Below are 25,852 nucleotides of genomic sequence, written 5' to 3'. Positions count from 1 at the left end.
GGCAGAGCCGTTGACCGTGGTGCCGGAGTGACCGGGCACAAACTCGTCGCGCGCCTAGCGGGCGAAGCTTGTGGCGCCATCGTAAGAAAGGTTGTATTTCTGGTGACTGCTGCACTGCGTTGCATTATCCAAGCCATTTACGGAGGCACACACACAAGCACTAAGTCTTAGACTCTGAGCGAGGGAACAAACATTTCCAGAATTTCGTTTCAATCAGTAGGACATCACTGTCCACAGTATCTAACCTCGAAGCATAATAACAACGTAGAACACCTACAAGTCAAGCCCTGAGATATCATAGGAAACATTCATTCATAATAAACCCAGCCTAACCAACCACATAAAACGAGACGACGCCTGCAAATAGAAACAAGGAGAGAATTTAGCGTTCAGACAGTAAAGATAAGGCAGTAGACCAAGCCCCTAAACATCAAGTCAAGGTCGCAAGCATGGCTCTCATCAGAGCCGGCGGTGGACCTGAACAGACAAAATGATCAGTCAGCATGAAACTGTAGAACAGCAAAAGTAGAGAAATTGAGATAATCGCACACCTTTAGCGGTATCGGGGCACGCTCAACGCCATCCTACCTTTCTTGTCCTTCTCGATGCGCACGCCACGGTGCGGCTCCACGATCCGCTCGACCTCGTCCTCGTACACGACCAGCTCGCCCGTGCTGAGCCGCTCCGTCCGCACCAGCTCGCGGTCACGGTGGTGGTGATGGTGGTGATAACCGTCGTGGACGTGGGCGTAGAGCGCGCCATCGCCGCGCGAGTGCGAGCGCGAGTGCGAGTGCGAGTGCGAATGTGACCGGTGCCGACGGTGGCGGCGATCGACGATCATGGTCGCCGGCCCAGACGGATAGTCGTCCCCGTAGGTCGAGTAGGTCGAGTAGGCGGAGTACTCGGACGGACCGCCGGCATCAATGACCACCGGAGCCAGCGATCGCGATGTCGGCTGCACCAGGGCCAATGAGTTCGACGTGGGTCCTGTCGCGGCTGTTGTGAACATGCGCTCCGGCGAGTCGTCCCGGATCTTGATCGTCGTCATGTATTCTGTTGGTTGTGGAGGCTGTGGCGGCGGAGGAGGCACCTCGTTCTGGTACACGTAGTTGGGCGGCGGTCCGGGCGGCGGTGCATAGACCGAAGGCGGAGGCGGAGCCATCGGCGGCGGTGAGTACATAGCTGGCGTCATGTAAACATCATCGCGGTGCCTTTCCTCCCGTCGCTCCTCCTCAACCACCTTGCCGCCTCGGCTACCACCACCTGTGGTTATCTTTGTGATCTTTGTCGTCTTGGATTCGACCATTTCGCTCTCGCCTGTTTTCTATGTTAGCAACCAATATCCACAACGTCCAACGTCTCGCTTGTCCAACATACTCTTCTTGTAGTCCTGGCTCAGCTTGAGCACCTCGTCAATGTTGTCCTGGCCCAGTGCCACCTGCACTACGATCGTCTTGCCTTCCCGGATGAAGGGGTAACCAAGGTCGGCGAGCGCCCGCTCCGAGACCAGTCGCGCCGGCATACGGGTCTTGCCCTTCTTGGGGTACTCGCTGCGCGTGCCCTTGAGCGCCACACCGCCGCTGCTGACGCTGGCTGAGCTGACGCTGGCACTGCTGCTGCTGCTGCTGCTCGGCCGCTTTGGACTCCGGCTGTGGCGGCGCCGACTCGTCTTGTGCACCAGCCTGGTCTCGTGGAAGCCGTCATGTTCGCGACCTTTGCGGTAGCCGCCGTTCACGTCAATGTACACATCGTCGACCCGTGTTCGGACGTCGTCCAGCCGCACAGGTGTCCGTTCATACATCTCCTCGATGTGGTCGTGGAACCGCCGTGCCGGCTGTCGGTCAAACGTATCGAGGCTGGACTGCCGGCGCACCAGCCGCGTCGGACGGACCATTGGTGGCGGTGGCGACCGGTCGCGCATCGTCAGCCGTTCAATCTCCTTCTCCACAAACACTCGTCGGTTCCCATCGCCATCGATCACGGCTGGTCTTGGTGGCTCTCGGCGTCGGCGAGGAGGACCAGACTGCAGGCTGCTGCTATCGTCGTCGTCCACAATCCGCCGCCGCTCGTGCACTACCCGATCGTCCTCAAACGTCCGGCTACCCCGCGGCGGCCAGTCGATGGGCGGAGATCGGTCGCGCGGTCGTGGCGGTGGACCTCCTCGTCGGCTGCTAATAGAAATCTCGTCTTCTTCGTGCCGGCTCACTCGCTCGTCGCCGTGCCAGTCTCTTCGCTCTCGATCCCGCTCAAACGACACCCGGTCATATTCGCGACTATCCAGTTCACCGGTCGACGCCCGGTAAGCGCCTGGGGCCATGCTATTCTCTGGGAAGTTGGTCGTATTCTGACCAGAAAAGGCGCAGAAAAGCGGGAAACCGGTGGCCCGACTCGATGGACTCAAACAGAATCGAAAAGCGCTCAAAGAAAAAAAAAGGCAGCAATGATGGCAAGATCAAAATCACAAGTTCAGAGCTGACTGCACGTGGCGGGTCATTGCGTGATGATGTGTCGAATGTGGGAGAAACTGCTTTTTATGAAAGGCCTGTTAGAGAACTGGGGCTATGACGACAGAAGCGAAAACGGTGCGGGTTACGACAGAGGGACAACACGCAGAAATGTCAGCGGGGCATTGCTGCAGCCACGAAGGGTGTCTGGGTTGCCTCCGCGCCTGCCGTTTGCGTATCATGCAGGACAAGAGATCCACTTCACGTGCTATACATTTCCACCTAGCGAGTACGAAACCTCCATCTTATGAGTACGATATACGCATCCGACAAAGGCTGCCTTCTCCTTCTCTCAGCCGAGAAGACTGGCCGGACAAGACAGGTTGCACGGCGGTTGAAACGTTACGTGACTTGGCTGCCTGCTGCGACCGGCCTCTCCCTGCGCTCGACGTATCACACACCATTCCAGTCATTCGCGTCAAAAGGCCACAAGACAAGAGAATGAAACCCTGTGGCAAAACACGGCCGCTCTAGCCCATCAACGCCAGTGCTCTGGGGCCCGCGCCGTTTCGCTGGGGACTCGGGCGCTAACACAATTTGCCCAAGTAACGTCCCCAAAGGACGCCGAATCTGCGAGCATTTTCGACGCTCGAACCGGCCACGGTTTCAGCCATGCGCAATGACGTATTCGCTGTCATCGACCTGCAGAGAAACCCTTCCAGCAGCCAAAAGCCAGAATTCCCTACTGTAGACAATGCAAGGCTAGTCTGTTCGCGCGTCTCCGAGGAAAAGCTAAATGCCGTCATCGGCGGACAGCCCGTGTCATACATAGTAGCATTTCTTTTTACACTCAGAGCCCCGCACTCGCTTTGAAGGGCGCTTTTTCGACGCGAATCGCCACAATCAAATATCCCCCGTGGCGCAATTGGATAGCGCGTTAGACTGTTATCAGATAAATTCTGCAATCTAAAGGTTGGTGGTTCAAACCCACCCGGGGGAGTTTCTTTTGATTTTTTTATTTTTTGCTGCTTTTGTTATATTTTGAGGATGTTGAGGACCATTTGAATGAACAGAGTTTTATTGGCTCTATGACTTCCAACGGCCTGGTAAACTATGAAAAAGTACTTCGTGCTTCATAATCAACGTCCTGTTTGCCCAAACCGTCGTGTGACTTTCACCCGTTCTACTACCCATAATAGACGTTTCTTTCCAAGCACCTGCCAATAACCCTTTCAAGCAAAATAGCTCTTCCAGTGAACACCTTCCAGGTCCTCTAGCTGTTCAGGTGTAAAATACTATACAGCAACGTCAGTATCATGGAGAAAGAAAACGAGATGCAGAAAACATTGGAATAGAGCAGTACCTTCTGGTCAACAGTCCAACTGTCCTGTCGTGTCTTCTTGAACTCAGCCAAGATCGATTTGGTTGCGTTTCCAACCACGCCGGGGTCGTTCGCCGTGCGCGTCGCAAGATGTGCCAACACTTCCGGCATCCACGCCGGAGGTGGTGTCGCATAGGGAAACGCCTCGATCAGGGCTCCCAAGCCGAGCACCGCAGCATGGCGTCGGATGACCTGGCGCTGCATGTCCACAGGCGTGTCGCGTCCGGTCTCATCTGCCGCCAGAGCCCGCTTCTTCTTGGGCATGGGATTCGCCCGCAGCTGTTCCTGGAAGCGGAGCTTGAGCGACTGGATGATCGGATTGCGGATGCTGCCAGGTGAGCATCGAATCATGCCGGCCAACGTAGCCGCAGCCGAGTCGCGCACTTCGAGCTGCGAGTCTGCCAGCATGTCGCCCACCGAATCGAAGAGCAACTTGCGCTGCGAAACGGCCGCGTCAGGAACAGCCGCCGGAAGTACACCACCTGCATGTTGATTAGCGCCCGCAGACGCTGGTGCCAGCTGCTGGCCGATCGTCCCACGTCGATGAGCTTGCGAATAAACGCGTCGTCCTCGCCTTCGCGCAGCGGCACGTTGGGCAGGTGTCGGTACACGTGGTAAGCCAGACGCATCAGCTCGGGGTCTTCCTTGACGTCCATCATGTGCAGGAGCTGATCGATAAACGGCTCCGGGAAAAACTCGACCAGCTGCGTGCACTCCTGAGAAGACAGCATCCAGTCCAGCCAGATCAGCACCGTCTTCGAGCCTGAGGTGTAACTGCTCTGTTCTTGCTGTCCGGGCACTCGCTCCAGCCTCCATGCCTCCAGCCGCTTAAAGACATCGGCAACCGTGTCAGAGAACTGTGCCGACGGCTTGTACGGCCGAATCCCGATCGACGACGCCTCCTTGTTAGCTTCCAGCAGCGCCGCCACCGTCGGAAAGGCCTCGTAGTAGCGAGTGCGGTAGATTGTCGCCAATATGCGGCCCATGGCTTCACGTACTGCCTTGTACGGGTGGTCCAGGTGCTGCAGAATGTCGTTCAGAATCGGCTGTTCGTCGCGGAAGTGCCAGCCAGCATCGCTGATGAGAAACTCAAGCAACGACACCCTCGACGAGTCTTTGAAAGCCGCGTTGGACGTCATGTCCAGCCGGAAAGACTCGAGGCCCAGCACCAACTCGCGCGACCGGCGCGGGTCTCGAAGGCCTGTGATCATATGCACGCACGTCATCCAGTACTGCAGGTTTTCGGGCGTAAGTTTTTCGTTGATCACATGCAGGAGCATCGGCGCCGCAAACGCCCATGCACGGTTGCGGTATTCTCTCGGCTCTTCCACGCCGCGTGACAGCAGCGCCGCCAGAATCTCTGCCGTCGCTCGGTGCTGGTGCCTGTCAGAGCCGTCTCCGTACACCTCGAGCGTCAATTCCTTGACCTCGTCAAACGTCACCGCCGCAATGCCGCTGTGCACCAGCTCAAAGATGTGCGTCAGCAGGGACACGTCCGAAACCTTGAACCTGTCCGCATGCGTGTCGCGCGGCTCCTGCTTCATGTAGTCGAAGCACTGTCTGAGCCAGTCTTTGGTGAGGATCGCCCCAATCTGGCTTCGTGCAGCCTTTTCGATTTCGTCGTACCCATCGAACACAGCCGGCTTTGCTCGGTATGCAACAAACGACTTGCCCCAAGCCAGCCAGCCTGGATAGTCAGAGTCGACAAAATACTCCGGGACAGCATCACCAGGCTCATCGCCTTCGGCAACCTGTTGGCTGAAGGAATCAAGGTACTGGCGAGTCCACTCTGCATCGCCGCCGTCAGAAGGCACAGGGATCTCCAGCTTGTTCTTGCTCATCTCCTTTTCGAGTAGCCAAAGCCTGTAGTCGTGGTTATAAACCGCTCGCCGGTCTATGAACATGAAGATGTTGGAAAAGGCGCTCTGGTAGCTCGACCTGAGAGTCGGGTGCTGGTCGATCGCTCCGCTAGCCACAAGGTCGATAAACGCTGGTGCAGCGAGACTTTCGAAGCGCAAACACATATTGTTAGCAAACACCGCGCAGCGGACAGCCACCTTCCAGTGTGTCGTCTTTGCCTTCTCAGCCAGCTCAAGGCCCAATGCGGCCTTGTTCTTCTCGACCTTGGCGCGACGCCCGACAATAAAGGTATGTCGCCTCTCGATCTTGCTCGCACACTCGACCAGCTCGGTCTTCTCAGTTGGCGCGATAGCATCCACCATGTCGTGATCAAAGATGACCATACGCTCAAAGGCTTGGCCAAATTCGAGCAGCGGATATACCGCGCTAGCGCACAGGTGTTGGATCGATGCCTTGTCCACCGCGGCCGTTTCGATGTACAGCCGCATGAGCGTAGGCGCAAAGCGCCAGTCACGCAGTAACGTCTTAACCAGTGACGTGAAGAGCAGAGTGTACATGGCACCCTTGATGCGGTCGTGGTCGACTGTGTCCAAAGCATTACGCAGCTTGTCCAGCACAACCGGAATGACCAGTGGACGTCCTCCTATCAGCACTTTCAGAGACGAGTCCTGCGAGCTCTGCGCAACCCGGCGTACATCGGCATATAACGACGTACAAGACTCCGCAAGGTCCAGTAGGAGACGCTTGTCCAAGTCGCTCTTCAATCGGTAGGTCGAGTTGTACTTGACCCTCTGCAGCTGGTAAGCGTCGGCACGTTTGACCAATAGAGCCCTCGGGTATGCTTTTCGAAGTCCGTTGATTTTGAACGACGCTGTGTCAGACCTGTAGAGCCGCAGGAGGCGATCCAGCGGGTGTGCCGACCGTTCGAATCCGACGTCTGTGATCCATGTTCGGTAGGTAGAGTACAGTGCTGTAAAGCAGGTCACGTCGTCTTCCTGCGACTCGCTGAGGAACTTGTGCGTTTGTGACAGGAGACGGCCGATGTCCTCGCGCAGCTCGTGAATGCGCTCAAACAACTCGCTCTTTGGGTCCAGCAGATAGCCCGCAGGGTAGGTGAACTGGCGGCGCAGCTCATCATCATCAGCAACTTCGGCAAGCGGATCGGTGTCCTCATCCATGGCCGTGTCGTCGTCTACACCCTTTACGATCCTAGATGTTGTCGAATCGCCATCAATTTGCATGTCATCAACGCCATGGACGTTTCTTTCGCTCCGGTCCTCAGAGCCTGTCGTTGTCGAGGCCCGGGCAGGGTCGAACAGTGCCGACACTCCAGAGATAACCAGGCGGATTTGACTCAAAGCACGAGACAGCTCGTCGCTCCACTCTTTGTTTTTGCCCTTGCGGCTCACCGGTGGCTCTTCGCTCATCAGAGCCTCCATTTTTTCCTTGGCGCCGCTGACCTGCGACTCAAAGAGCTCGGTTGCAAACTGAATTTCCGGCTGCGAAGGCCGGTACCATTTGATAGTGAGCTCGGAGGGGGCTGTGGTATGGCCCCAGTGCTCAATTCGAACGCCATCCTTGATAACATTGGGCTCGAACATGGCATTGTCAATAGTGTACGTCTGCGTCAGATTCAGAAGCAGATGATGTACAAAATTGGAAACGTGGAGGGTCGGAAGGCCCCGGCACCTTTCCTGCATATATTTTGCAATAGACAGGAGCTCGTTCTTGTATTTCAGAACCTCGCCTCCGACATGGACGACGCACATGCTGAGGATGCTAACATACCAGACAAGGGCACGGTCCCGTGGAAGAACATCGGCACCACTATTCCGGTCAGACGCAGCCCCATTGTAGTCGATCTCGTTGCGAATATTGACAATCAGCATTGGTACGAAGACCTTCAGAGACTTCTCAGGATTGACCTTGCAGAGAGCATTGATAATCCAGGCCATCGCGTCTCTGGCCTGGTTGACGACGTGCGACCCAACAAAGGTCGCAAGCTTTTCCAGAGCAACATCAAAGAGCTCAGGCGAGAGCGAGGCGAATAATGGTGTAAAGGCAGCAGGCAGCGAATTTATCACGTTGTCTTCCGGCGACCCAGACCGAACATGAGCCGAGTCCGGCAGGTTCTCCACCAAGGTGAAGACCTTGCCTAGCAGTGCGAGGATGAACTCACCAAAGCCGGCGGTGGAGGAGCGGAGAATGCTAGCTTCCACCTCGTCTGAGAGCTCGGCGCTGTAGTCTATCTCAACGTCTTGGCCCTCACGCTCAAAGCGCTCCATCTCGCCCTGAACCCATTGGACGGCAAGGCCGGTATCATGGACCTCGCTCTCGTCACTCGTCAGCGACGCGAATGGGATGCTATGCGCCACGCTCTGTATGAAGCTCAACGTGTGCTGGGTTTTCCCCAGATCGTTGGCGTCAATGCCAGGTAAGGCCAGCGCCAACAGGGCAGTCACATGACAGCGGAAGCCTTTCTCGCGTGACAGGATATGAGCGATCATCTGCAGACCACACAAGCTGGCTGTCGTTCGGTGCACCTCAACCAGACCCTGAAGACTTGGGTAGAAGCGTTGCAGCGCGCCGGGAAGGATGAGGCTCGGCTCGAGGAAGGCGAGGCATTGCAGGGTGACATAATAGTAGCCGGTAACCTTCTGGCTCTTGCCAAAGAGGCCCATAAACGTGACGTCGCGGAGGGCCAGCACAAACCGGCGCTTCAGCTCGGGTGTGATGCGACGAGACGCGGGTGTGTTAAGCTCTCCGCTCTGTTCTCGGTTCCAGCGATTAACAAAGATGTCTGCGAGGTGATGCGTAAACTGGGCCAGGAAGCTAGTCCAGACACCCTGGTTCGAGGGATGGAAAAAGGTGTCGATCGACTCCAAGAAGCCTTCCAGGCCCGTGAGAACGCTGCTGGCAGGCGACGAGTTGTTGTCTTGCGGAAGCAGGCAAGCCGGTGACAGAGAATGGGCGATCCAACGGGCAGCCATGTAAGGGATGGGATATTTTTTCCGGTCCTTGTCGAGGAAAACTGCGAGCCCAGAGGCATAGGACAGGCTGGACACATAGGGCGAGTTCGCCTGGCCGACAGGGATTTCGGTCAGCCGCAGAAGGGAGGTAAATAAGAGATCGGACTGGTCTTTGGTGAAGATGCCGTGCTCGGTAAAAGGAACATGCGCGCACGTGAGATGGTCCCTTGCAAGACGTGATAGGATGTCCAGAAACGAGACGTCAACGGCCTTGGACCGGTTCACCAACGACCACAGGTGGAAGTATGTTGGCAGAAACGCGGACGGCTGGGACTGTGGCTTCGTTGGGGGAGCGGGGGTTGTGGGGACCATGATGGTCAGCAAGCCGATCACGACGAAGCTATTCGATATGTCGGGGGTGCTGAAGTAGGGGAGTATCTCGTCGAGCATCTCGCGACGTTCACCCGGATCTAGATAGGACTGGACGTGCAAGCAGAGCCGTAATATCTGCTTGTACACACGAGCCTGAACAGATTGGTGTACAGCGATCTCGCTGGGCAGCACTATGCTCTTCAGCTGTTTCCAGAGCGGGTGCCAATCCAAGACCAGATCATCGCCTGGCTTTAGGTAGTGTTTCTTTTTGGTCAATGTGATCAGCATGCGGCCAAAGCGGTCGGTCACGGTTGACTCGAGGCCGGGAGCCATGGCGAGGTGGTAGTAGAGCTTGGCCAGGCTGGCTCGCAGGTCGCGGGTCATGTCGAACTTGAGATTCAGCCATCCTTGCAGCTCGCGAGACCAGTGCACGGCGCCGGGTGCAAAATCTTCGGCCTTGATGGAGATGTATAGGTTCTTCAGAATCGCAGCAAGGGTGGCGTCACGCTCAGCCTCGTCCTCGACCGGGTAGGGGAGCTGGCTAAGATAGCTAAAGGTGCGCTGTCGGTAGCGCTTCTTGTTGTCGTCGTCCGGGCGGAGAGAGCCAGGCACACCGGGCGAAGTGGCACGCGACACTGTGTCAAAGGAGAAATTGCTGGCCAAGAACTCTTGTGCGGAGCCTGCAGCGGCAGATATGGAGCCCGTGACGGCTGTATGGGCCAAGCCCAGATTGTCGTCCATGGCGCTGGAGACAGTGGGATGGTTCGTGGTTGGGATTCGTTGTCCGGTGATCGCTTGCGTCACAGAGGAGGTTGCGGTGGGCAAAGACGGACAGGTATGGAGGATGTGGCGCAATGGACAGGAGTATTGCAGATCGAGTGAAGATCAAGTGAGGGGAAGAGGCTATGCTTCGATGCGGCCTAGACGGCGCTTGAACAGGATTGGTTTCTTGGTTGGGACGGTTCAGACAGACTCGTCGGCATGTCGTCTCCCGAGCTGCACGTTCAAGGTTTGTATTGGGTCAGAGAGGTCTGCAATTATTAGTATAAATCCTAAACGAAAAGTGCAGGTGGAGACGAGAGTGCAAATGGGTGAGAACAGCGGAAGAATGGGAAAAGGAAATCTAGAGCAGGGCTGGCTAGCCCGAGCAACGCAGAGACGAGAAGCCCCTTTTGTATGCGGCAAGCATTGTAAGAGGGTGACGTACAGAGCCTCGATGCCTTCAGAGGCGTGGGATGGTTGAATCACGCAGCCGTGCTTCGGTCGCAGGGAAATTGGGGTCTTGTGTTCATCAGCCAATGCAGGCGGCGCTGGGTGCGTAATTTAGGAAATGGGCCGTTGTCTGGTCCGAGATGCAAACTGCCGCGCCGACGGAACAGAAGCCTAGGGTGTCTTTGGATCGACGCGCAAACGTAAGCGAAGATCAGCCTGGAAATTGCACGTCGTGACACACTGTTTCGAAGATGGTCCAAGGCTAGCTAGAAACCTATCGGGCCAGGGCTTACGTTAGTGGATCGGAAAGTCCTCCGTTTTGTCTTACGCCAGACGTCTATGGAGCACAAACGTTGAGGCAATCGACAGCAGAGGGCAACACAAAGAGGGAGGGGGTAACGACAGAGGAGATAAAGAGTTTAGTAGGCAGGAGAATAACATACTGTATTCTGTACATACGAGCAAAGATACAGTCTTCAATCAAAGTCGGGACTGGCTGCACACCGAAGGACACGGCACGGTCACAGACGATGCAAGCCGGGAGGGAGAAAGGATGAGAGCCTGAGGCCAGTAAATGACACGAGTCCAGAAGGCGATGCAATGAATGGAGCTGGGGAAAGCTAGGGGAAAACCACGAGAGGCTGGAAAAGGCTGACACCACAAGCTAGCTCCTCAGAGCCCAAACAAAGCGGGTCCAACGGCTCTTGGGCAGCAGCACTGCAAAGCACAGCAGGAGACACAAGTGGGAAGGCGAGACCAGGAGGAGTTGGCCATTGCAGACAGAACAACACGGCAGGCACGGCATACTTATTTGGCTGCTACAGCGACACACGTGGCCTTCTCCAGCGTGCCTTCTACAGCAAGTCAAGAAATTCCGCGTGTCACCAGCTGCAGCTGGGGTTCCACCATTGCAACCAGCTTCAGAATGACAAGACTGTCCTGTCCCCCACAGCTTTTCTGACGGGGAACAGAGCCTGCATCCGGTGAGAACATCGCACTCGTGGATGACCGAGTCGCCGGTCTCGCCGGTGGCGAAATGATCAATTACCAGGCGGTCTGCAGCGCCCCGCGAGAACGCATGCCCTAGCAGAGGGTTAAAGAGAGCACTTGACCGACTGGAAGACAAGGCGAGCAGGATGCATATGTCCAGCATGCATGTATGTATTGGTTTACAGCTGCAGGCGAACGCAACCAAGCCTGGCTAGACCGGTCGACGTGATCCGAATCCGCCGCAACTTCATCAGCCTCCCAGCGCGGTCGCTGCATCACCTGCCAGGGCGCTCACCAGGAGGAAAAACACGACCAGTGACCCAAGGATCACACCGGAAGAAGTATGTCTGTCTGCGGAAACTGCGCTCTCCGTCGTCCTGCCGGCCTGCCGGCCCACCTCCTCGCCAAATTGGCCGATGACATTGCCTCGTGGCCAATACTCGCACACCAGAAACCAGCCAGAATTCTTCTGCTTGTTGCTGCAGAGCCGTCGCCCGCAGCCCACGGTTGTGCTGTTCTTCCAGACCAGCTGGCTGAAGTGGCCGGTAGCCTCGGTAAAGGCTGGGTGGGAGAAGTCGTACTCGCGGCGCTCGTTCCCCCAGGCGTCCACGCAGGATGCCGCGTCTGAACAGCCGATGGCAATGTTCTCGCCGTACGGCCCGCCCGAGTGGGCAAAGGTGCAGTCGGTGTCATTCTCCAGATAAGCGGTCGCAAAGGCCGCTGTGGTGGTGTTCCAGGTGGCCGCCGTCGCGTTGTGCTCGCTACGGAAGAAGTTGGTGCTATTGAGAATGGCTGAGACGAAGAGCGTTGAGTTGACGAATTGGGGTGCGGCGCTCGGAAGCGTCGCTGCGATAGTGACAGTCGACAGAGCAGTCGTCTCCGATGCTCGGCCATCAGCTCCTCGTATTGAATGACTGGCCGCCATCACGGCAGTCGGAAGAAATGAAGCTAATAGAATCAGTAGATGTAGAATTTGCATATTTCGAATGTTATATCGTTGCAACAGATCAGGATGCCGTACGTCGTAGGTAAAGTAGTTGCATTATCGCTGGCCACTTCACTCCTGAATAAAGAAATAGAACTGACAAAGAATGAAAGAGATCTGTTGTGCTTTTTCACCCTCTTTATGTAAACTTCTTTGTTGTCTCTTCATTAATGGCGATTGTGGTGTATTGGCGCAATCCAACCAACCATATATCAGGGCGCGTAATTATTGGGCGAGAGGAAACAATCGTCAAACATACGGCCAGAACGTTGCAATTACAAGCCGATATCTTGCGTCTAACCCACCGAACAATTTTTCGAGTCGAGGTTTTAGCATAGAAAACTTACTTAGTCCAGCGAAAGCGTCAGGTTCTTTGACTCCCTGACAACTGCACCGGCCACGCTGCCAGTGTCTACCGCATCCTCGGTCACCGTCTCGATCAAAAAGAAAACATCTACGAACCCGGAGCAAGGTGTGCTATTCGATGGCTAAAAGCTATAAGATCACAAAACTTACTAGATCTAGTACCACATGCTTAAGTCGATGGACTTTGTATTTTTATGCTGCTCAGGTTTATGCCGGAAGTATATGATATCATTAACAAACGAGTGCCAAACACACTCCAAGCGATAATATAATCCACTATGTACGAGAAAATAAAAGACGTGGATGTAAAAGAGAAGCATCAGTATGCTTGTAGGATGTGACAGGGTATATATATCCTTTCTTTGATAGTTGTCGATCGAGAACAAAGTCTTCCTCTCTCCCAGTAGTTTTTTTGTCATAATTAGTCAACGGTCTGTAACATACACTACGTATATAGTTTGTTTACCGAAGTTATCAGGAACTCCGTTGACGAAAGTACCAAAAAGGTCCGGCAGTGATCCAAAAGACTGCCACATCTCCATAAGTCAATACTTGAGTATAAGTTTAGATTTACGAGCGTTGCTGCTGATGATAGTCAAAGAAGCCGCGGACTACTTCTGTTTGTGATCATAACATTCAATGCCACTCATTTCCATGCCCATCTAAACACGGACATCCTCAAATAATGCATATTTGTACAAGTCTTAATCTTTCCCCAAAGCTGCTGGGGTCCTTGGAAAACGAAATGTGCTCGTATCTACGTGTTCCATGAGTACCGGGAATACGGAAGGCCCAGCATCTCTTCCTTTGCTGTTGATAACAGAGACAAACTTCGATCGCAATGAGATCAGCTCGCATGAGATTGCGTACTTGCACTACGCCTTGGGCTGAATGGAAGGAGCTATATACCTTATCAGTGGGGGCGAGGTTGACAGATTCAAGCTTATTCTCGACAAGAAACGGCCAAGGCTCAGCCATCATAGCCAACGTCGCAGGATGCGGCTTTTCGGCCGCTGTGTGGGGAAGGCGCAGCGTCAGTCATGCTTATGACCATGGAAGCCGACAGCATCTTAGGTCAGAGAAGGTCGAAGAATAGTTGGTGCCTAGAGGCCCGGGGTGGGGAAGCGTGTCGCTGTGGCTGAGTTCACGCATGACTTTGACGATGTGGACATCCGCCACCTTAGCACTCGCGGTATACGAGTACGAAAAAAAGCAAAAGACAACCACCTATGCAAGGCAAAAATAGACTTCCAGTTCTCCTAGACTCGCGGACGTGCGGCAGATCGGCCAAGGCGCATCGTCGGGCAGACTGAAGAAAGCAGCTTTCCGCTTTGGCGCCACCATGGGCCACAGGCGACCCAGATAATCGCCATCATCACCATCGCCAAGTGGCTGCCAAGCCATCAGACCATCGATCCAGCCGCGCACTACGGGTACCAAAGGAGGGGGGGTGCGCGAAGAAATTGTCTCGTTCTGCCGTCGTTGTTGACGTTGTTGTTGTTGGGCCACGAAAGGTCCAGCCCAAGGCCGCAGTTTTGTCCTGATTGCTGCATTTAGTATGCGATTGGCACCGTGCATTTGGAATCGCCGGCTTCATGACACAACAAAAAGTGGCCAGATGTTAAGGCCGTACTTTTTCCAGAAGAACAGCCCACGGTCTCCTGCTTCATGAAGGCAATGGTCACGATTGAATAGGCTGAGCAATGCTCATCAGCTTGTAGAATAATGTAGCTATTATTTTTTTATGCGATGGATGTACTTTATCTGCGAGCAGAGAAAAACAAGAGGTATTCGCAGCTAGCAGTCTATGCAAAGCAGCCTCCGACCTGGGTACTGCTACTCCATCTTCCTTCTCGGTAATAGCTGCTGCCGGTGCTGGCCACTCCCCTGAAGGGCCATATTATATGTCCATCCCTTTGAAATCAAGAGTACAATCCTTGTAAATGCACTCTTCCGATGCCTGCCTTCATAACGCCATGTGATGTGTTGATGTGAAATAGAAAGAACAAAGAAGAAGCAGAACTGTATCCCTGTAAACGCCACGCTTTCCCTAAAGACGCCAAACACAAAAATGAACAGAGCGCAAGCAGGTTGATGCTCTAGTCTTATCGAACAAGAGCATTGGATCCGAAGACTCGGCCAAGCATGCCACGGACTCGCTTGACACGATTGCTGCCGTCTTGGATCTCGCGAAGGTCGTCGACACTGATCTCGTAGGGTAGAAGAGTCTTGCTCCCCTTGGAGAGAGGGCTCGGGGTGCGCTTCGATCCTGCGAGCGAGTTGGGCGTGCTGACAACACGAAACGGGGTGCGGGGCTCGTCGTCGAGGCTGAAGGTGTATGATTGCCGGTCGTCCAGCTCAGAGAGCGGCGTGGAGGCACGTGAGTGCGAGCGCGAGGAGCTGAGTGACGGGGCATAGCTGCTGGTCGAGCTGGTGCTGGCGCTGTATGCCAAGCGAGGCATCGACATTGACGACAGTTCGTCAGACCTCAAGCTTCCGCGGGAGCTAGAAGAGCGAGGAGGCGTCAAGTAACCGCCAGGAACCGATGCGGAAACTGCTGCAATAGGCCAAGCCGAGGCTTCTTCCTCCAGCTGCTTCTGGTGCGAGCGGAGGATGTTTTCCTGCTGTTGCTGTTCGTAAAGCAGGCGTTTGCGCTCGTCCTCTTCTTGCTTTTGTAGCTGTAGGCGAAGCTCGCGCTGGACGCGGCGGGTATGGCGTGCTGCAGCTTCGTCGCGCAACGGGGCGAGAAACACGTCCAGCTCCCGGTACAGATCGTCCTCGGTGATGCGCAGATCCCAGTCCAACAGGAATAGGAGCTGCTTCTCCATCAAATTGACCTCGGTGCGGCTGAAGCCGAAGTTGCAAAAGTCCGAGGTGATTACGCTGTAGTTGGCCCAGTGCTTGTTCTTCGGCGAGCTGTCGTTCAGGTACTTGGCAGCCAGGATGAGTGCGGCAAGGAAGATGCGGTGTGTGGTGCAGCGCAGTCCTTTGGCCATGGGCTGCAGGCGGGCCTTGAGCCGGTGCAGGTACACCAGAGTGCTCATAAGCGTGGGCACCTGGACATTAGAAGACACGACCAGCTGGCTGATGAAAACGTCGAGGCTCGGCAGGTTTCCGTCTTCCCGCCGCACTGCACGAGGAGACGGGGAGTGAGACGGGGAGTCAGGGGGGGTGGGCTGGTTACGCCGGTGCACCTCAGAAGCCGACGGCGGCATCATGTTGGGGTCGCACTGGATGACGTTGAAGGCCGCATCGGCCAGGTACTTGATCATCTGGCGGTTGACGGGTGTGTAGACGAACCGGCTCAGGGCAGCGGCATTCAGCTGCGCCAAACTTAACTGTTGAGTCGGGTCCATGATGGTTATGTAAGCGGATGGTGTTGTGCGAATGTGAGAATGGACAGGTCGTTTAAGTTGGCCGTGTTGGGCTTGTTGGATGTGTTTGACTGTATGCGTTTGAAGTGCAAAGTGATGTTAGTCGAAGAAGAGAACAAACAGAACAGCCTTTCTATATGCTCTTCGATGTATGCAAACGAGGGTGAGAAGTATGAGAAAAAACAAAATCCTCGTCCCAGAGCAAGGTTGGGAGAGCAGAGCAGGAGCGTTCCAGAGGAAGGTGAGCGGCCGAGGAATAATATATCCCGGGAGGGGAGCTGCGTTGCTGGCGGTGGTGGGTGTTGGGTAGCTGGTGGAGACGGGACCTGATGGTCAATGTGGATGCGGCGAGGTTAATTTGTGTGGGCCGGGGCTCACTGACGGTTGTGCAGCGATCAAGGGGGGGTGGTATGGAGGACAAGAAGGCGAGAGAGACTTGTTTTACACAAGGGGCCGCTTAAGAGGGTCGGTTTCTGAAAAATTGGGAGTGCAGGTGGACCGGTTCAAACAGGTCAAATGGGTTGCGAAGGCCACGAGGCTGAGCCCTTAGTTTCGTACGTCGTAAGTCGGCAGGTGCGTGCCAGAGAGTGGTTGCGTACAAGTTGCAGGCGCAGGGGGGAGGGGGTGTCGAATGGCGCGGTTGGGAGAGGGAGGGGGGGTGGTCCAGCTGGAAGGGAGACCAAGGGTTGCGCAGCGGCGTTCGTTACAAGGATTGAGTGGTTGGCGCGTGCTTTTAGCGGGTAGGATTGGCTGGGAGTACGAATCACGCCGTGTTGGTGTGGTGCTGAGCAGAGCTGCGTGGTCCAGGGCACGTAAGGAGGCGCTGTCGATCTAGAGCGGACAAGTCCGGGGCAAGGACAGGGATTGGCTAGGTAACAGCCTGAAGGCGAGAGAGAGACGGATGGGAATGCAGAATGGCCGGCCGAGGAATGTAGTGGAAAATGCGAGACCGAAAACCAGGAATAAGCAAGCAGATATCCACAGATTGGAATGTGTTGCTTCTGTTGTATCCGAGACAAGCTCAGTCGTGGAGCAATTGGCGAGGAGTAGATATTGCGTGTGGCGAAAAATGGTGCAAAGAATGAAGCTTTTCACCCCAGGAGAGAATGGCGGGAAGATGTTGGAAGATAGAAAGAGAGGCTGTTGCTGAAAAGCGGACAGAAAACCCCCGGCCAAGAGTGAGGCCAAAGTGGTTTTAATGAGGAAAGCACGAGTGTCGAACAATAGCAAGCGAGGGGGACAATACAAAGCGATTGCCTGATTGGGATGGTGAGCAAACGGTGTCACAGAAGGGAGGAGTACGGAGTACGGTGGAGCCGTGTATTCCTTCCCAGACTGCAGACTGACGAGCAGGCAAAGCGTTTGAGTAGGCGCTGAAGGAGCAGACAGGCGGTTAGAGAAGGCGCCTAAACTAGGGCTTGTCCTGACAGAAAGATTGAATGAGAGCGAACGCCTGGAAGAGGCTGACTGGTATGGCTGAACGAGGGTTGGATTGCGGGTGGAAAGTAGTGCTGGTCTGACAGTCGGGGACAGCCTTCTTAAGTGCAGATTCCGAACGGCGGCCGGGCAGGTGTTTAGAGGTTGGGACGAGGGCGAGAAAGGGAGGGGTCTACTCTGTAGAGTCGCGATAATGCGATAATGAAAGGCGAGTCCGAGATTCGAGCAGCCTGCACTGGAATGGGACAGGGAGCAGCCAAAGGGGGGATTGAATGGAAAAAATGGTGTAATAAAAAGGAGGGATGGGACGACAACAACGTGCAATGACCAGCAGAGCACAGCGAAAATGGTTTAAGTGGCGGACTTGTCTTGCCGAAGAGACGACGGGCGCTACGATCCGCAGAGACAGGAACCAAAGGGAGCAAGGAAGCAAGGGCTGGCCGAGCTATCAGACGAGGGGGCAAAGATGGTGAGAAGACGACGGGGAGAAGGGAGAGAGGGCGGCAGATGGAGAAAAGATTAAGAGGTCTGGAGCAGGACCACGATGCCGATTTTATCAACGGGGATGCGATGAGGACGGAGAAGGAGCAAGCCAGCGGCGGCTCTCCGTCGCTGCATCGTCTTGTTTCCAGCATTCTATTTTGAACCTGCGACGGGCGTCTCTGATTGCACAAGCGCGTCGCTCGTCGCCAAAAGGCTGCAACAGGCAGCACTCGAGTGGCCACGATAGATTGTTCGCCCTTGTGCGCTCTAGGCGTCGATTGGTCGACGGCGGCCGTCTAGGCCTAACGGTCAGCAAGATGAAACAAGCGAGCGGCCAAAGGCAGCCAACGAGCAGAGCGCAACGCGTTCTCGACCGATCATCAGGGCCACGCCAGCAGCCAATGGGCTGAAGCCGGCGTTGCGAGCACGTCGCCGGACCATGGGGAACGACTCGCGTGCAAGCACGCTGAAAGGGAGCCCAAAGGGACAAAAGGGCGGACAAGAGCAGAAAGTCCTGCTTGCCATCCCCACAAGACGCTACATGGCGGAATACGAGCAGAAAAAGCCGGAAAGGCTGGGCGGTGATGCGTTGTCCTTTGTGGCGTGGCGTGGCCCCCAGTCTGGTGCATAAGATCGCAGGACATGGATACCCGAATGGATCTGGAGATGGACTTGGCCATGGATGACGGACGATGCGATGGCAAGTACGAGAATTGCGGTCTGGGCAGCAATGCGCACAGAACGGCCGACGAGAGTGCTGCATACGGCTTCGCGGCCTGCTGCCGTTGTTTCGTGTCGAAAAAGGCAAGAAGACGTTTTTCTGTCCTATGACTCTTACGAGTACTCGTACTTTGTATCTTACTCCTAGTGCATGGTTGTATTTGTCTCCCGGCCCCTGTCCCCCTGCCTTACTCCCACGCCGCCTCAGTCCGATCGTCGGGTGGCCAATCAGCCGTTGCTCAGATGTCTTGCGCAGTGGCAAAAGGACAAAGTACGATACGAGCCGTGTGCGCAGACATGTCTTCGCCTCGCTCTGCCCTGCGAATCGAGGCAGATCCCATCTCTGTCCCCTCGTCCTTGTGGGGCCGGGCAGAAATTGGCAAGATGTCGTTCTTGTTGATGATCGGCCGTCATTCGTTCTCGTACTCCGTACTGTTCCCTGCTTTGTGCTTTATTGACTGCATAGGCTTTGATTGCTCCGTATGAGCACAACGCACACCATCTGCACACGATAGTAAGATACGAGTACGAGAGCAGTGTCGGGGAGACTATCGAAATGCCCCTGACTATATGGGCTCATTAATAGCTTGCATCTGTCTCTCCCACAGCAAGGGGCAGCTGCTGCAATGTAGCCGGCGACCAACATTCCGAACGTCGCGGCAGGGAGCCTTTTTTTTTCCCTTTTTTGCCTTTTTTCCCTTTTCGGTCTTTTTCCCCTTGGTGAGGGCCGTGCTAGACCGACTGGATTGGGGCGTTGGGGCTCCCGGGACCCTTGGGGCCAGCCGCGACTTGCCCTAATGGATCGGTTCACGCGTAGATCCAGGGGAGGGGGGGCCCCCAATCAATACTTAGCAGCAGCAAGGCGGGGGCGCTGATCCGGGTCTTGTCCCTAATCCCGGCGAGTCCTGTCAGCTGTGTCCAAGCAAGACACACACTACACACTATCAAGGGAGGGAGGAAAAAGAGAGGGGAAAATCAGGCGAAACAAGCCGTGCATGAGAAAAAAAGAAAGCACGTCAGGAAAGAGAAGCTGAACGCCTAGAGAGAGATAGGACGGCATGAAAAAGAAAAACCTGCGAGGATACTGCGCTCGTCAGCTCGACTGAGATCGTACGGTCTGTCTTGTCTGAGCACATGAATGATATTGTTACATAGTACGGAGTACAGGAGCGCATTCGTGCTCGTACGGGCAAGCAGACGACCTTTGAGGTCTCACTCGAGAGACGGCTGCCTGGATGGCGTCATCTGCTCTTGTTCATTCTTACCAGGTCTGCCGCTCACAGATCGCTTCACGCGTAGCGTCCCCGGCACACATAGCCTGCCATGGAAAGCCTATCATCCCCTCCAAAGGCAATTTTCATGCGCCCTGCGAGTCCACATGATTTACGTTTTGCGTCTTCTGACAGCCAAAGGGCTGCTCTCAGGCGAGAGGAGACGAGAACGAGCTGCCTATTTCGTCATGGCATCCCTTCCTTCTTCCTTAATCCAAGATGTCTGCTGCAGTGGCCGAGCTGAGAGGACGGGAAAACATGCTTGCGCCATCGCTCAGCGCGCAATGGGATGCACGCCTACGGGCCTATCAACCGTTTTGTCCCGGCCGTCATTCCATCGGATGACCCCGGATGTCAACGACACACCAAAGGAGAGAGGCAACCAGGGGCATCGTGGATGTTGTGGCAAGCCCAGGCCTGCAAACAAGCCCGAGACGGAACGGAGGGGCAGCAGCGGGTCGCTCTGATTGGCCGACCCACCTGAAACAGTGCGAGAGACGCTTTGCCGCGGCCTGACCGCCAATCGGCCGTCGCGTCTGCCCTTTCCACTGGCTGCTGCAGCCAGTCCAGTCCGGATCAGTAACGTCGCAGCGTCGTAGCACGCTGTCGGGCAGGCAGGCGGACCATGCGTCTGACGACGGATGACGGTGAAGAAGGGGAGGTGAAAGGGGAAAGCATAAAGGGCGGTCAGGAGAGCAGGACGAGGAAAAAAGAGGATGCAGACGAGAGGCGGTCACAGTTGGGCAAAGAAGTCGTCTCTGGCCTTTCCACTTACGAGGACTCGTATGCCAGGGGGGGGGGGGGCGTGTAAGGAAGACAAAAGACGGACCGCTAGACGCACAGGCCGGACTCTACTACTCCGTATAGGGCGATGAACCCGGGCCCGGCAACCCGCTGCGGAGAAGGAGAACGAGAACGAGACCGGGCTCGACAGCACGGCCGGCCACCGCTTTCGTTTCCCACAGGCGGCGTCTGTTTATGCTCTGCTCGAATGGCAGCGTTTGCCTGGTGGCGGAGTGCAGAGACGCGGCCGATCAAACTGCCAAAAGCGCTTTGCTGTTTTTGCTATTTTTGCCATTATTACTGCCTCCACTGCAGCGCTTCTTCTCACCAGTCACCCTCCTGCACTCTTACTTTCTAGAAATAGAAGACGAGCCCATAGGCGCGCGCACCCTTGCTTTTTAAGGGACTCCATTGGCGGCGGCTATTGCCTGCGCAACCCTGGCTGTCCTGCTTCTGATGTCCCAAGATACGAGCGAGTGCTTGGTTCGGCGTAGTCGTGTGCCGTGGTCGTATTGCTTGGCCCCGTTCTGCGGCCCCCGACAGCTTACAGACACACAAGCCGACTCGGCCGTGTCAGTGGTTTCGCCGTTTCAGGTGCTGTTGCTATTCTCGGCTGGGAGCTCGCCGTCCTGTTTCGTCTATCATTGCTAAGCATTGGTTGTGTCTGGGAAGACGCGGGCCTGATATCCGTCGGGGCCGGGCAACCTGTCACGCGAGGCAGGGAACAAAACAAATAGAAGCTGACAGGGCAATAAGACAATCATCTGCTACATACATACTCCGTGCTCCGTGCTCCGTAGCATTACGTCGCACATAGACGCGTTCACAGAGCGGCCGACTGCCACATCAACCGGTCGGTGTCTGAGCCACGGGAGGCTGCAGGATGTCCCAAATCGGAATGAAGAATGCTGATCCAGACGCCGGATCGGCTGCAAGATGGCAATACACCGGCCGGTTCGAGACGTCCAATCTCCAGTCTTGGACACTGTCAAGGGATGCAAAACTGACCTGTTCACGCTTTCTTCCTTGGCAGATGCAAGCACTCAGACCGAGACCTACTATATACGAGTGGCCAAGACAGCACGAAAACGGGAAGATGCACGATACGAGTAGCAATAGTGCGTAGAGCCAAATGAGCTATCCTCTAATTCGGGCATTAGTGCTATCTGCTGTATAGTGCTCGTATTTGTGATATACGCTCACTCTTCCACACGATGTCTCGGACCATCTGGAATCATGACAACGCCTCCCCAGCCGGTAAAAGGCCCTTTGCAAGCGTGACAGTTTCTGCCGGCCAACGCGAACTGCCCTTCCAGCCACTGTCACCCTTCTCCCTTGCTGCAAGCCGCACAAAACAGGTGGTCAAGACGGGCGGCTAATGCTGGATGGCGTCTGACAGCCGATCCGAGGGAGATGCGCCTTGCTTGTCGAAGCGGCGATTGGACAGACTCGGCGAGCGAGTTCACTGTCACAACGCATCACACACCATCTGAATCCTCGTCTGTCCTCTCACGAAGAGAGGTCGAATCGGGACCGGGGTCAGGGCTGATGCAAGCGAGCCAGATTCGCCGTGGTTTTGAAAGGTCGTGGAGGCCGTCAACGACGCCTCTCGTCTGTCTTGGACAAATACAGGATGCTCGAGGTGACACACGATGCGGCAAGCAAGACAGCTTATACAGCGTATTCCCAATTGCAAAGCGGCATAGCTGCAGGCCGTCTCTTGTTGCGTACCATCGTCCTCGAGACCGAAGCATCTGGACACTCTCATCATTGTATTGAACCCCCCCATTCCCCTTTCCACCCGCCTCCAGAAAAACGCCGGTGCCTATGGCATGAAGAAGGGGGAAGAACTCCGAAGGGATAGCATAAGGATGGAAAGGTAAGACAGAACAGCAGGGAAAGCAGAAAACAGACAAAACAGACAAAAAACACACATGATAAAAGAAAATCAAGAGGAAAAGAGACCTATTCGAGTCTGGAGTCTTCGTCGCTGCGTCCGCCACCCATCCTTTTTGTTTACGGAAATCCCTGCTAATGATATCCGCTGCCGTAGGTGGTGCGGCTCTGCGGCTTGCTGGCCAGGTCGTCAAAGTACGGGTGGTTGCAGGCCTGCTTGGCCGAGATGCGGCTGGCTGGGTCGTAGATGAGCATCAGCTCCAGCAGCTCCTGGCCTGCCGGCTCAAGGCTGGCGCACAGCGGCGTGTCTGTGTCCTGTATCCAGCGCGGGAAGGACGCCTTGAAATCGGGATATGTGGTGACACCGGGCCAGACGTCTTCGGTCGGCGTGCCCAGGAGGCTGGCATTGTCAGTAGGGACCAAGACGTGGAAGGAAAACGACAGGACGCACCGGAAAATCTTGAAGATCTCGTCAATTTCCGAGTCGCCCGGAAAAAGCGGCTTGCGGGTGGCCATTTCGGCAAAGATGCAGCCGACGGACCACATGTCGACGCCGGTGGAATACTGGTGGCCACCAAGCAGAATCTCGGGGGCGCGGTACCACAGCGTGACGACCTCGTGGGTGTAGGTACGCAGAGGGACACCAAAGGCACGGGCGAGGCCAAAGTCGGCCAGCTTGAGGTTGCCGTCCTTGTCGATCAGCAGGTTTTGGGGCTTGAGGTCGCGGTGCAGGATGCGGTGGCTGTGGCAGTAGCGAACACCGGCGCACAGCTGGCTCATAAACTTCTTGATGATGTCGTCGCCGAGGCCGAGATGTTGCAGACGCGAGCCGGTGCCTTCGGGAAGCGCCTTGCCGCGGCCACCGTCCGAAACCGGCAGCGCCTCCATGTACTTTTTGAGGTCGAGATCGAGGAACTCGAAGACGAGGTAGAGCTTGTGGCCCTCGGCGTGCACAATGTTGAGCAGTCGCACAATGGTCGAGTCACGCATCTCCTTGAGCAGGCTGATCTCGCGGATAGCCGTCGATGGCACGCCCTCGTCCTCGGCCTCTAGCCGGATCTTCTTGAGGGCCACAATGCGCCCCCCGGCCGAGAGATCGCGTGCCTTGTACACGACGCCATACGTGCCTGTCTCGCGGATGGGACCGCACTCGGTCAGCATGCCTTGTCTTGTCACTTGGTCCTTTGCCGGCGACCTTGTCCGCAGTCACGCACCTTCACCGATCTTTTCAAGTTTTTGGTAGTTATCCATCGTGGGCGATTAGGTGGCAACTAGGGGGGTGTCCCAGCTGCTCAGAGAGAGAGATGGAGTGGTGCCGTTGGCTCGCGTCGTTTTCGAGGAAAATCGGCCAGTCCAGCTCACGGAGTAGTCGGGTCGCTGTCTGTGGTTGGGTCCAATAAGGGCGAGCTGTATCGACTTCCGCGTTGTACAAGAGACGAAATGGAGGAGTTGCAGCCGGCCCCACAGTTGATGAGGAAAAGGAAGTGGAAAGAGACAGGGGGGATTCGGAGGAGAGAGGGGAGGGGGAGGAAGCACAAAAATCTAAAGGCAATGGGCCATGACGAGAACGGTAGAAGTGGGAAAGAAAGAGAGGTTTGGTCCAAAAGGACAAACCAAGAGAGATAGAGAGAGAGAGAGAGAGAGGGAAGTGAGGGAGTGGAAGACGTTGGAAGTGGAGAAGAGACAACAGGCGGGGATGCCACTTTGGAAGTTGCTGATGCTGATGCTGGTGGCGGGATTGGACGACGAAAAGATTGAGCACGAAGCAATTAATTTGCTTTATTTACTAGACCTGTGGCCGTAGCGTACTTGTACATAAACAAATAAGACAGCGTTTTGCTGCCCGCCACAACGGGGCTGAAAGGGAGGGACGCGTCGCGGCGCGTTTTCTCGCTGCTTATCTTATCGTCTCTAAGATGGCGGGGCAACTGGAAGATATTATTAAGACTCGAAATCCGCCTGACTCTATTCCCAGACAGCTGGTTTGACCGAAAGACCAGACGCCTGCCGGACAGGCCTCGCCGCCAAAATCGATAAAAAAAAAGGAGAACACGATGCCGGCTGCCGCTATTGCGGTCCTGGATGCACACGAGCAGCCGTCGGGCTACCTGCGGAGCCGCTGGAAGGCCTATGCGCGGGCCACTCCCGACGAGATCGAGCAGGCCGATGACATTGACGAGGTCGACAATGGAGCCCTGCTGCCCGCTGGCACGCTTCCTCACGGCCGTGTCTCCGTGGCCTTTGACGACTTTCTGTCCGACGGCACGGCCGCGGCTGTCGAGCCTGGTATAGCATCAACAACCGACATTCCCGTCTACGCCCATCCCCTTTTGCCAGGTAAGTTTTCGTCATTTTGTCTTTTGTCTTGTCCTACCTCTGACTGTCAGGCCTCCTTGTCATTCCAGCGCTCATTCCGCCGGCTGTCCAGACCAGCCTCCTCGATCGCATGGTCCACCGCGACCTGAGCCGGCCGTGCCACCAGACCAACCTGCATCCCCACTACGTCTTGCCCTATCCTCCCGGTCGGGCCTCTTTCTTCTCCTACCCGTCCGACAACAAGAATGACAGCGCGACGCGCGCCAAGGCGGCCACATTTCGGCCCAAGGACCCCGCCGTCCACCGGCCACTCTCCATCAGCCAGGTGCTCGAGCGCCGTCTGCACTGGGTCACTCTCGGCGGACAGTACGACTGGACGCATCGCGTTTACCCTGAAGGCAGCATTGGAACTGGAAGCAGCGATGACGATGACGATGACGACGATGAAGATATTCTCGACGACAGCGACGAGAAGCTTAGTCCACGTTTCCCGCCTCGCCTAGCTCGCCTCCTAAAGGGCCTCTTCCCCGAGACAAAGGCACAGGCTGCCATTGTCAACTTCTACACGCCCGGAGACACAATGATGATGCATCGCGACGTGTCCGAAGAGACCGACAAGGGCCTCATCAGTCTCAGCATGGGCTGCGACGCCCTCTTCATGGCCGCGCCAACAAGAGAGTTTGGCGAGACGGACGGCACACAGCCTGCCACGGAAGATGGCGACAACGGGCCTTGCAAGAAAAAGCCATACGTTCTGCTGCGCCTCCGCTCGGGCGATGCGATATACATGACCGGACATGCGCGCTTTGCCTGGCACGGTGTGCCCAAGGTCATCAAGGGCACATGTCCCGACTTCTTGGCCGAATGGCCGGCTGGAGAGCATGATGACGGCCGATATGAAGCCTGGCGCGGCTGGATGCGCAACAAACGCGTCAATCTGAACGCAAGACAGATGAGAGATTAATCCAGAAAGGCAGAGGACCCATGAAAACC

The 25,852-nt window shown here is 55.8% G+C and overlaps 7 protein-coding genes across 7 annotated transcripts; 2 read left to right on the top strand and 5 right to left on the bottom strand.

Moving 5' to 3' along the window:
* Window positions 1-430: 430 nt before the first annotated feature.
* Window positions 431-2,317, bottom strand: CMQ_3820 (uncharacterized protein; the record flags this gene model as incomplete). The annotated part of the gene is made up of 3 exons (XM_014319758.1): window positions 431-477; window positions 589-1,317; window positions 1,378-2,317. 3 exons carry the CDS (start codon window positions 2,315-2,317, stop codon window positions 431-433), a joined length of 1,716 nt encoding a protein of 571 aa, XP_014175233.1.
* A 1,359-nt stretch (window positions 2,318-3,676) lies between these two features.
* Window positions 3,677-9,767, bottom strand: CMQ_4246 (proteasome activator subunit; the record flags this gene model as incomplete). Its single annotated transcript, XM_014320184.1, has 3 exons — window positions 3,677-3,721; window positions 3,808-4,263; window positions 4,308-9,767. 3 exons carry the CDS (start codon window positions 9,765-9,767, stop codon window positions 3,677-3,679), a joined length of 5,961 nt encoding a protein of 1,986 aa, XP_014175659.1.
* A 1,711-nt stretch (window positions 9,768-11,478) lies between these two features.
* CMQ_4097 (extracellular scp domain containing protein) lies at window positions 11,479-12,153 on the bottom strand (the record flags this gene model as incomplete). The annotated part of the gene is made up of 1 exon (XM_014320035.1): window positions 11,479-12,153. The coding sequence occupies one exon, from the start codon at window positions 12,151-12,153 to the stop codon at window positions 11,479-11,481; it is 675 nt and encodes a 224-aa protein (XP_014175510.1).
* Window positions 12,154-14,684: 2,531 nt separating this feature from the next.
* CMQ_3391 (cyclin) lies at window positions 14,685-15,935 on the bottom strand (the record flags this gene model as incomplete). Its single annotated transcript, XM_014319329.1, has 1 exon — window positions 14,685-15,935. The coding sequence occupies one exon, from the start codon at window positions 15,933-15,935 to the stop codon at window positions 14,685-14,687; it is 1,251 nt and encodes a 416-aa protein (XP_014174804.1).
* Window positions 15,936-17,897: 1,962 nt separating this feature from the next.
* CMQ_4240 (uncharacterized protein) lies at window positions 17,898-18,504 on the top strand (the record flags this gene model as incomplete). The annotated part of the gene is made up of 2 exons (XM_014320178.1): window positions 17,898-18,014; window positions 18,145-18,504. The coding sequence occupies 2 exons, from the start codon at window positions 17,898-17,900 to the stop codon at window positions 18,502-18,504; spliced, it is 477 nt and encodes a 158-aa protein (XP_014175653.1).
* Window positions 18,505-22,678: 4,174 nt separating this feature from the next.
* On the bottom strand, window positions 22,679-23,794 carry CMQ_3308 (cell division control protein 2; the record flags this gene model as incomplete). Its single annotated transcript, XM_014319246.1, has 3 exons — window positions 22,679-22,943; window positions 22,995-23,670; window positions 23,758-23,794. 3 exons carry the CDS (start codon window positions 23,792-23,794, stop codon window positions 22,679-22,681), a joined length of 978 nt encoding a protein of 325 aa, XP_014174721.1.
* An 803-nt stretch (window positions 23,795-24,597) lies between these two features.
* Window positions 24,598-25,823, top strand: CMQ_3848 (2og-Fe oxygenase family protein; the record flags this gene model as incomplete). The annotated part of the gene is made up of 2 exons (XM_014319786.1): window positions 24,598-24,880; window positions 24,931-25,823. The coding sequence occupies 2 exons, from the start codon at window positions 24,598-24,600 to the stop codon at window positions 25,821-25,823; spliced, it is 1,176 nt and encodes a 391-aa protein (XP_014175261.1).
* Between the last annotated feature and the right edge of the window lie 29 nt (window positions 25,824-25,852).

The sequence above is a fragment of the Grosmannia clavigera genome (genome assembly GCF_000143105.1).
Source record: "Grosmannia clavigera kw1407 unplaced genomic scaffold GCSC_113, whole genome shotgun sequence".
NCBI lineage: Eukaryota > Fungi > Ascomycota > Sordariomycetes > Ophiostomatales > Ophiostomataceae > Leptographium > Leptographium clavigerum.
The sequence above is the reverse complement of the archived record's forward strand: the minus strand, read 5'-3'. Positions and strand labels throughout refer to the sequence as shown.